The 10,173-nt window shown below is 52.2% G+C and overlaps 4 protein-coding genes across 4 annotated transcripts; 3 read left to right on the forward strand and 1 right to left on the reverse strand.

Moving 5' to 3' along the window:
* Nucleotides 1-190: 190 nt before the first annotated feature.
* On the reverse strand, nucleotides 191-3,096 carry BDZ99DRAFT_196198 (uncharacterized protein). Its single transcript, XM_033713198.1, has 2 exons — nucleotides 1,904-3,096; nucleotides 191-1,853 (listed from the first exon to the last, which is right to left on the reverse strand). Exons 1-2 carry the CDS (start codon nucleotides 3,013-3,015, stop codon nucleotides 242-244), a joined length of 2,724 nt encoding a protein of 907 aa, XP_033582407.1. The 5' UTR covers nucleotides 3,016-3,096; the 3' UTR covers nucleotides 191-241.
* Nucleotides 3,097-4,001: 905 nt separating this feature from the next.
* On the forward strand, nucleotides 4,002-5,415 carry BDZ99DRAFT_378045 (uncharacterized protein; the record flags this gene model as incomplete). The annotated part of the gene is made up of 2 exons (XM_033715093.1): nucleotides 4,002-4,185; nucleotides 4,343-5,415. The coding sequence occupies 2 exons, from the start codon at nucleotides 4,002-4,004 to the stop codon at nucleotides 5,413-5,415; spliced, it is 1,257 nt and encodes a 418-aa protein (XP_033582408.1).
* Nucleotides 5,416-6,378: 963 nt separating this feature from the next.
* On the forward strand, nucleotides 6,379-7,576 carry BDZ99DRAFT_459308 (uncharacterized protein). Its single transcript, XM_033719138.1, has 2 exons — nucleotides 6,379-7,457; nucleotides 7,514-7,576. The coding sequence occupies exon 1, from the start codon at nucleotides 6,652-6,654 to the stop codon at nucleotides 7,186-7,188; it is 537 nt and encodes a 178-aa protein (XP_033582409.1). The 5' UTR covers nucleotides 6,379-6,651; the 3' UTR covers nucleotides 7,189-7,457; nucleotides 7,514-7,576.
* A 531-nt stretch (nucleotides 7,577-8,107) lies between these two features.
* BDZ99DRAFT_348618 (uncharacterized protein) lies at nucleotides 8,108-9,696 on the forward strand (the record flags this gene model as incomplete). Its single annotated transcript, XM_033714468.1, has 3 exons — nucleotides 8,108-8,734; nucleotides 8,823-8,944; nucleotides 9,009-9,696. Coding segments are annotated over 3 exons (1,437 nt in total), but the record flags the coding sequence as incomplete, so codon positions are not given.
* Nucleotides 9,697-10,173: the final 477 nt, after the last annotated feature.

A 10,173-nucleotide genomic window follows, 5' to 3' on the forward strand; every position in this document is an offset into this window, starting at 1 on the left:
CCAGGTTCTATCCGCTGTCCTTGCGTCCTGCGAACGATTACTTCTCATCGTCCAGCCATGGGATCTGTCGACGAAGGCCAACCTAAGGACTCTGGATACATCGAGTAACAAAAAAGGCTTGCGATTAACCATAGAATAACACAGCCTACAGAACAGTAGTTTCAATTTCCATGACATATTGAGACAGCGCTTGAGGTAATCTGTCCCCTTGAAACTTTCCTATCGCCTCAAAACAGCAACCTCAGGTGACCACCCAATTCGTACTCGCCTGTGACACATCTATGAAATCAATCCCAGCATCAACCTTGCGGTCATCAGTTGGCCTCTTAGCCCGTACGATCGCAGAGCACAACGACTGTACCCAGTACCGTTTCCCAGGTCCCACGGATTTGCGCCCAACCATTGCCAGGAACTCCTGAGAGCTGGTCTCTCCCAATGGCCTCTGCACGATCAGGACGTACTCTCTATCATACGCCCACTCAACGTCGTTCTCCGCAACGAAGACCACATACTTGTACGACATAACCTCGGCGGTTATTTCGACGCTGGGAGCCTTCTGAACCTCCTCGACAATTGGTGCAGCGACAGCCTTTCCAAACCCACCCAACTTGCCTTTGCCAAGAGTCGGGACCTTGCCAAAGGAAGGAACTTTGGGCATTGTCGGCATTGCCGGTGCTTTGAAGTAGGCCGTCGGGAGGGGAGAGTAGGCGAGGCCGAATCTTCGTTCCGCCATATTGATCGTCAGTCCATGCGTCTTTGAGGAGAATCTGATGATGTAGCCTGGATAATCGACGGGTAAGCCGACCGTCGGAAGAAGAATCGTCTTATCGTTCAAGACCATCGACATGAGGCGGCGATCGATGCCAAGCTTGCGAGGTATGTACTTGTTGATGTTGACTTTCATGTTCAAAGCGCTAACCTCAACATGTATATCGTTCAGAGCTAAATTGCTGTAGTCTTCGATTTTGGAGTCTTTCGAATCGTCGATGTCTCCTAGGCCTGAAGATCGGTGGCCCAGCAGGGATACTGGAGCCCAGCGGAACCCGGGAATGGTAAGCCGCTTGTAGTTGTTAAAAATGATGCCTTGGCGGAAACGGCCGATCTCTTCTAGGAACGCCCTCATTCGCAGCTCTGCTGTTTGCTTTCGGCTCTTCTCGACTTCCAGTTTGGCATAGGTTTTGACAGTCAATCCAATGACAGAGGCCACACAAAGAAGTTCATCGTCGATGTTCGTGGTCGATCGATATCCCAGCGAATCAGCCAGATGTCCGTACAAGATCCACTTGTTATCTTGAGGAATGCGCCCTTCTTGAATGCCGTTCACAATCGTTTTAACGGTGGTGTAGTAGAAGCTAGTCTTCCCCGAGGCCTGAAGTGGGAATCCGATCGGATAACCTTGATATGCCATCTTCTTTTGAAACTCTTTGGCCAGGTCATCCACGTCAGGTAGCTTCAGTGGCTTGTCTTGGAGCTGGTAGTAAACTTCGCGGGCAAGGAATCCTTCTTGGTGGGTCCAGAGGCGGCGAGACCACCCTGATGCGTATATACGGTAGCATATTTCGCTCACTGAAGCTGTCGATGGGATTGACATCAGCCATGGATCGATGATCAACACTGCTACGCTTTCGCCGTAGATCTCGCGCATTGACTGGATGCTCTTCTTCTTGTAAGATTTGCTTTCGTCGTCAGTGCCAACAATGCAGCAAAGGGTATCCATCCAGAAACCTGGGCTTGAGTGCTGCCTTGTTGGTGGCAGGCAGTCCGCGCAAAGTTTGTCAACCAGATTCTGAATCATTTCTAGTTGACAGTATGGAAGGGAGTTGTCGAAAGGATTTCCCTTTCCATCCGCCCATCTATCGAGAGTAAGCCAGTAATTTATACTGATAGAAACATAGGGACTTACACGTGTGAGATGGCTACAAATGGGGGGATCTTGGCACTATCCTCCTCGTACGAGTCTTTTCGGTGTCCGTACGTTGTGAGACCCTTTTGCTCGGAATCCCATCTCAGGACGGGCAAATGGCCCGCATCCATGGTATCTTTGATCGCTTCCCTAAGGGATGCGGGGCTTTTGCCGTATTCAGGATACACATGCCCCAGAAATTTGGGCTCGGGCTCGTAGTCATCCTCGTGGCAGTTGGGGTCATGCTGAGTCTCGTAAGTCCCGTCAGCCACTCTTGCTTCGCACGCACGATCAGTGCAAGCATAATGGCGGTCAAGTTCTTCGAGCGCGCGGCCTGTTGCCGCGGCGATATAATTCTGGCCATCGATGTCAAAGTCTTCCATTATCATCGCTGCATCGGACTTGCACCACTTCCTCTGGATGCGTTGGTATAAGAGCATGGAATTGGTGACTGGCCATCGGTCCCCATTGCCTGGCTTGTTGTATATGGCGAATGCAGCCTTGCGGAGCGTGAAAGCAACTGCGATAATGGCCGTTGTCGTTTCATCTGCGACCGACCACAGGACCTTTCCATACTGGTGGATAGACCGGTGATCTTTTCCGCCCGCACAATGGTAATCCACGATCTTGCCCACATGGTCAAGAAGTCTTATCGCCCCGTCAAAAACTGTTTCGTCTCTTGATGCTGTATGCTTTTCCCTCCACCGCTTGATCAAATCCGGCAGCTTGGCGGTCGTGATCAGGCGCGCCGTCTGCGGCTTATGGACGGCCTTCCTCGTAATTGGAGCCAGGAAATCACTAGTCTTTACTTCAATCCCGCTGAGGGCGAACACCTCGATGATGAGGCCGAAGAAAAGCCACGTCTGAAAGAATTTGTCGAGTTCCCAGGGCTCGCGGATCTTATCCTCTTCGCCTTCTACGACTCCTCCGAGGAGGTCCTCGCTTTGCTGAGGCTGCGCCCATACCTCATCGTAGGCCCAACCAACTCTCTTGTAGAACTCGGGGTATGCGAAACCCTTATCGGGTATGTTTTCGTAATGTTCAGTCTCTGGGCAATCGTACGCCAACTTCATCCAGGGCTTCGCGCCTTCCGGAAGGACGAGATGATCCATGGGTTGTAGTCAGCCTCGTCGGAGCTTCTGTACAAGATTGATTATGGCGGCAGAAAAGCCAGCTTTCGAAAAAGATCTGGAAGAGGTAGTAACTTTGTAAGAAGGGAAGTGCTTATATTTATGCTGATTTAAAGGGCGCCGAACGCAACCGGTGGCAGGATGTCTACAGTTTTGGCTCAGAAGATTTTTCCAAAATAATCTTTGTGCAGCACCTCCTCGAGCGAGTGGGTTGCAGTACAGCTGTAGCTGCCCGCCGAAAGATCAAAATCCATGCTGAGAGTACGATACTCTCGCCCGGACCTGCCGGCTGTAGCCAGCCTTCACGGCAGTCAGCAGATGTCCGAAATGCAACCTGCCCCAAAAGGGAGGCGTGTGGGCACGAACACCACGAATACGGCTGCAAAACCACGATGTGGCAGGAGAGTATTGGTTGTCGATTCATGGCGCAGAAGAGATGCCAGCTGAACCTCTGATCGTCGCTGTCAAGGTGCTGTTGAAAGACGGGGATAGGCGACTTTGCTCCACCTCGTCTAAAATGGACCAATCACGTTGAGTGCAGTGTGCGAGGTCTTGCAGCTTCAAAGGCCATCGACCGTTGAACTAGAAGATTTAGTGGATGCCCCAGACGTTGAATCGTTAGGCCCAGCCCGCGGCCTAGTAGTGTTTTATACATCGTTTCTCTCCTAACCTCCAAAGAAGAGGTGGAAGATTAGCTGGAAGTTGGAGACGATATGGTTTCTGGGCGTTCAGTGCTTGTGCGTGGTGCAAGGGTAGCTTTTAGCTGTTACCAATCCGTCGGAACGTGGCTTGCGTGGAATAGCTGAACCCCGGTACGTGACGGAGGAGTCCTTTGCGAGGGTGTAAATCCCTGGTCGTGGTTTTTGATTGTTCAAGCACGGAAAACACTATGCGCAGAAGCAAAGAGTGGCTGCAAAATTGTTGCACTCTCACCACCCAACTTCTCTCATACGGACTCTGAGCACACCATGCCGCCGTTCCACAAGCACCGAGAATTCGACCTGAATGCACCGTCTGCCGCATTCAAGGCCGAGTGGGCGAGCCCAACCAACTATGCTTTCACGATCCTCCTCCTTCTGGGTGGCGATGTTGTTTCCAGAGCTCTCGCACAGCTAGCTGGAGGACGCATTACGCCGGTGGCCTTCTCATTCGGTATGTCCTTTTGCATTTGCGCAACTCGCACGAGAGATGCTCCACATGTTTGCAGCCTCGATGTTCTTCGCAACGAATCGTACTTATGAAGAGCGATGCCTTGTCTGATTTCCATCATCCCATAGCACCGGCTCCCCTTTACTAATATGCGTTACAGGTTGGGTATCTTATGCCACCTCCGCCATCAACTCCGCAATTGGAGAGAACAAGTTGATGCCCGGTGCCGACACGCCCTGTACCGTCATCAACGCAGAGAACGGACAATCACGTGGTAACGGCTCTTGGGTCCTTGGTCGAACAATGCGCGATTTCGAATACTGGATGGGCGACCCAGTAAGAGAGAAAGTCAAGGAACTCAAGAACAGCAAATGGCAGTATGACAAAGACCAAGCCGTATCGAAAGGGCTGGATCCTAGCAAGGTCGAATTCCCGGCACATGCTGGCCTGGTCGTCTCGGTCTGGAAGTTCGATGCGGACAAGAAGGACCAGTTCCAAAAGCCAGGACGGGATCTGTTGTTCTGGTCCGGCATCGTCGTTGCTATTATCCAATTGGGTGTTTCCCTGATCCCTTTGGGTGTTTATGGCAATTGGGGCGTGTTCCTTGTGACAGCCTCCGCCATACTCCTATGCCTTCTGACTGGCTGCCAGCGGCAGTGGCGCCGGGAGAAATGGGCGTGTCGGCAGATCGAACCGGGAAAGAAGAGAACGTATCTCATGACGAGAGGAAATGGCGCACAGCATGCCATCGTCGTCGAATGTGATGGATGTGGCCTGAACCTAGAAGACCTGTGCACTGGCTTCGACAACCTCGATTCTCCGGCCATCTCAAAAACTACTCGATTCGGCATGATTATCTTGGGCGTGCTGTGGGTGATCTTACTCATTACAAGCTCAGCCCTTACAGACCAGTCTTGGTTTCTCATCGCGGTTGGCGGCATAGGGATGCTGCAGAACATGTTTGTCGCTGGCTGGAGCAGGAAACCCGAAGCCCTCGGTCTCCCGCTCAAGTTTACCACAGTGATTGGGAGTCCGAAGGTAATTACGGCAATCATCGAAGCCGAACGAGCTTTTCCTACAGTTGGCCGTGCTTTGGTGGGGACCTTCTTCCCAGGTGGCCTCTTTCCCAGGGAAGAGAAAGAGCTTGCCGCCATAGAGGCTGAGGCTAAGGAGAAGAAACGACAGATGAAGGAGGCAAAGAATCTGAGCGAAGTCAAGAATAGTATGCTATAAATCTGTCACTTAGTAATCGCGCTTAGACACCTCGGGGAATCCGTTGAACATCAGCTTAGTCGCAGGTCGATGACTGCGTTGGTTCTTTCTTTTCCAGTCTCCTACGGATAATAAAAACCTCATGTTCTCCCTGTCTCAATTCTCTTCAATGCGGAAAGTTTGCCAATGCTCTACAATTTGCAGGATGCTTATCAACGTCTAACGTCTGGATCGGAACTGGAAGCGAATTCTGCTATGCTACAATGCCTCGTCGCAGAAATCCGTACACCTGCTTGCCACTGTCTATGGGGCTTCAACGTACGAAAAGAAGTGGATACACTTTCAATCTGCGTAGACCCTGTTGTCGCTGTCTGGGGTAGTCTCATGAGTTTACCAGTTGTCCAAAATGCCGAAGTTCTCTCTTGTTCGGAATGTGGAGAATATTATGAAGCTCTTCATGCAGCGCCAAACGAGTATACGGATTTCTATCACGAGGCATTGTAATAGCACTTAGTGCACTTCGGACCACCTTTACGTGCACTTCCGCGTCTACTTCTAATTTCATGGGAAGCAAACTGCTGTGTCAGCACATTCAGCATGTCAAAGCGGCGCTCTACTTACATCAGGAAGAGAGCTAGCGTTTACTCTTATCTCAATCACCAATCAAAATGCGGAGCGCAGATGCTCCCGCCCTCAAGGTTCCGGCCACAGCCCCCAAGGGCCATAGATGCATGTGCATATGGAGCATATTTCAAAGCGCCGTCATAGAGTTAGGGCTTGGTAATCACCCAGGAGCTTACTATTCCTTCGCTCTGTCGGTCTTTCGGACTGGAATGGGCGTACGGTGGTATCCGCGCGGGGCATGGAAAAGGTGGCACACTCATCAAGTACTCTGCCCGTATATACACCTGTTTGCCACTGCTTGGGTTGCCTCAATGTATTTTCAGGAATTTAAAAAAGATAGATGCTCTTCGCTTTGGGTTATGTGGAAACTTGTTGAAGCACTTCCTGCAGTGGTAAACAGGTGTACATACGGGCAGAGTACTTGATGAGTGTGCCACTTTTTTCGTGCCTAGCGTGGTAGCATACGCGAATTCTATATAAGAGTGGCCGCCCGAGCCTGCAACTCTTACCTAGACATTCCATCCATTCTCAACCCTTAACTCTCAGTCTCAGTGGACTCTCAGATACCATCCCTTCTTACTATATCACTATCTCAGCTCTATCACCTCTAAATTCCCCACTCAATCTTCCAAAATGACTAAACCTATCCTCCTCGTCCTCGGCGCCGGCGCCAACATCGGCGCAGCCCTCTCCGCCAAATTCAGCGCCGCCGGCTACCGCATCGCCCTCGCCGCGCGCAGTCTCAGCGACGGCCTGACCTCTGCCGGCCACCTCAACATCAAAATCGACCTCGCCGACCCGGCCGCCATCCCGGCCGCCTTCTCAAAGGTCAAAAAGGAGTTCGGCACTCCCAACATCGTGATCTACAACGCCGCGAACACGTCGCCGCCGCCAGATCCCAAGAACATGTTCTCGATCGAGACCGCGACGCTAGAGAAAGACGTGAAGCTCATGACGATCAGCGCGTACGCCGCGGCGAGGGAGGCGGTGGCGGGCTTTGAGAGTCTGGGAAAGGAGCAGGGGACGAAGGCGTTTATTTACACGGGGAATATACTCAATACGTTCATCATGTCGACGCCGTACGTGCTTACGCTGGGAGTGGGGAAGGCGGGGGCCGCGTATTGGGTCGGGGCGGCGAGTGAGTTGTATAAGGAGAAGGGGTTTAAGTGAGTTTTTTTCCTTCGCTCTGATTCTGTTGGTTTGAGGCAGGGGGGATGTTTGCTAATGAGGGCAGGTTTTACTATGCAGACGAGCGTAAGCCAGATGGTGGATCCAAGGGTGCGGGGATTGACGGGCCGGCGCATGCGGATTTCTACTTCCAGCTCGCGACGGAGGAGGTCAGTGTGCCGTGGGATGCGACATTTGTGGCGGGGAAGGGGTATACGAAATTTTAGATTGCTGCGTGGTAGTCGTGGTTTTCTTTCTTCCTTGACTAATTGCTGCAAAGGGGTCAAATTAGTTGTGTAGTTGACTCCAAATTTAGAATGATACGGACAAAATGTTCTTCTTTTATGTTCTCCGATAGTGCTTCAATAAGCAGACTTCTGCCATCTATTGGTCATTCCGTGATGAGCGTCTATCAGTGCGGTAATATCAGGTTGATGTCGAGACGGCGGCGGGTAGCTAGGCCCAATATGGCATCTGGTCAAGGGTGGTCGTGCATTAGCTTTCCTTTCACGTGAGCTGTCACCTGGACGCGACATATTCTAATCGATAAAGTAGCCTGAATTCCCTGGAACAAAAGGCTAGACAAGAGGAATACTTCCATATCACCCTCTTGCTAGGTGTTCGGATTCGTCATTCAATTCATAATGGCGCCACAGAGGTGAGTGGTGGTATCACGTGATGGAGCCCAGCAAAGTCTAACTGAAAGACGTTAGGCCATGATTAGTCTTCGGTCTCCTTTGGCGATAGGTAGGGCTCACGATTTATCATCAAGACCGCCAACATGACCACGGAATTATTTCCTCCTACGCCAACGGTCTTTTCTCATAATGCAAAGTATCAGAAACCATGAATAAACGTAGAACTCTTCTCCACCCAACTATCAACCATGTCTACTACTCATCGGAAGCCAGAGAGCAAGAACAACACCAAGCGCGCCCTCCAATTCATCAACATCTCCACTCCAGAAGACACCCAAGACCCTTCAGCCCGCCGCAAAGCCCACCAACATGCCATGCGTGATATCGGCCTATCGCGCCGCAAGCCGCGAAAGAAACGCGGTGTTACTGACATCCCCCTCGATCTCACACATTTCTATTCTGCCATCTCAAACCACAATACATATCTCCCAAGTCGTACATCTCTACCCGTCTCTATCTCTCCATACCAGCCCCTCAGCCTCGGCCAAGGCGAAATCGACCCCTTCCTCCCCTACCCCATCCCCCTCACGCCCTCCATCCGCGAGCTGGTCGCCCACATCTTCCGCAACGACGCCGCCGGCTGCTTGCGCGCGCTGCGGGACGACTGGTTTCCAGTCGGTCTGGCGAGCACGGTGTCCTTCCATCTCGTGCTGTCGAACTCGGCGATGAGCCTAGCTTATCTACGGGTTAAGAGCGGAGGCGGTGAGAAGGGGATGGCGGTGGGCGATAGCGAGAGGAGCTTGAAGCATCTCGGAAACGCGATCCGGGGATTGAGTAGTGAGTTGGCGGACGAGAAGTTTAGGGGGAGCGACGAGGCGGTGGGCGCTGTGGCGGGGTTTTTGTGCCATGATGTATGTTACGAGCGCGCTTCCCTAATGCCAATTCGATCTTTTGCGACCTTTCGAGCTGGTTTGATGTGATACTAATGTTTTAGAATAGGCAGCGGTCGGCCAGCGAGACAGCTGGCTCAAGCACCGCGAGGGCCTGAAAAACGTGCTTGATTTCCGGGGTGGTATAGATGCTATAAGCAGCAACAAGAGTCTGCGGACGACGATATCTTGGTATAGAAACCCACCTACCTCCAACCCCCCTTGCATAAGAGCAATCTGCCAAAGGGCTTCTCAGGGTCGAGCTCCGCGGCGCCTACACCTGGAACCTCCGCCCCCAATTCCCCCTCCCACCCGCCTGGACCTCCCTCTGCCCCCATCTCTCACCTTTCCAACCTCAGGCACCCAGCTCCAACCACCCCATCCTAGCAGCCTGCACCCAGCTCTTCACCCCCTCATCCCCCTTCCTCTCCATTTTCTCTGACCTCATCGACTTCTCAGTCTCCACATCCTCCACCTCCGCTGCACAGGGCCCAGAGTTCTGGATGAAAGCCACCGACGGTGGCGGCTGGCCCGGCGTGCTCGCCCACCGCCTCCTCTCGTGGTGCCCGTTCGATGACCTTACGACGCACAGCGCCAACCGCAAGCATATCGAGGAGTGCTGCCGGCTGGCGTGTCTACTGTACATCGCGCCGGTATGGCGGAAGTTCGGGACCGGGCCTGTGCTGACGGCGGCGCTGGTTGAGAAGCTAGTCGCGCAGTTGAGGGGGATGTCGGATTTGGGTGGTGATTGGGGCGCGTTGTGGGAGTTGGAGGTGTGGGTTTTGGTTATGGCGGGGATGGGAGTTGAGGAGGGGGCTGTGAAGATGGGGGAGATTGTGGGGTTGTTAGTGGAGGTCATGAGGGAGAGGGGATTGCGAGGGTGGGAGGGGGTGCTGGATGTTGCGAAGGGAGTGGTGTGGATTGCGGATGTGTTTGATGGGAGCGTTGGGGGATTGGGGGAGGTTGTTAGCGGTAGGTTTGTGGAGAATCGATGTTGTTAATTCAGGACTTATCTGTTGAAATTTGAGTGTAGTATGGAATCCCTTGTCAGGCTATCTGATCTTGGCACTTGTAGAAGTAGGAGCAAAACTCACTTGCGAATGCCGCGAGAAATAGCGACCGATAGATGAGAGGGTTATATCTTGAGATGAGAAACAAGCTCTCTCTAGTAGGCAAAATACTATGGTCTCTTTCTTTCTTTGCTTAAACAGATGAGAAAGGGCAAACTGGTGGTTAATGGAGAGGTATAGTTCACGCACACGTGAAAAGGGGCTAGAAAATGGAAGTGGAAACCGCCTTTAGAAGCTGCTTGACAAGGAGACGGCGCAGTATCAATAGCGATGAGATGTGTTCCTTCCCTCCATCGATTGATTCTTTTGTAATTGTTGTATGCCCAGGCTCCAAAGCGGAAATGGACTTTG

Source organism: Mytilinidion resinicola (genome assembly GCF_010093595.1).
Source record: "Mytilinidion resinicola strain CBS 304.34 unplaced genomic scaffold BDZ99scaffold_3, whole genome shotgun sequence".
In the NCBI taxonomy this organism is placed as follows: domain Eukaryota; kingdom Fungi; phylum Ascomycota; class Dothideomycetes; order Mytilinidiales; family Mytilinidiaceae; genus Mytilinidion; species Mytilinidion resinicola.

Excerpts from the sequence above, each read along its gene's own strand:
- BDZ99DRAFT_196198 (XM_033713198.1), bottom strand. The coding sequence starts at position 3,015 with ATGGATCATCTCGTCCTTCCGGAAGGCGCGAAGCCCTGGATGAAGTTG. Across the intron at positions 1,854-1,903 it reads TTTGTAGCCATCTCACACGT|ATGGGCGGATGGAAAGGGAA; the intron begins GTAAGTCCCTAT and ends TACTCTCGATAG.
- BDZ99DRAFT_459308 (XM_033719138.1), top strand. The coding sequence starts at position 6,652 with ATGACTAAACCTATCCTCCTCGTCCTCGGCGCCGGCGCCAACATCGGC.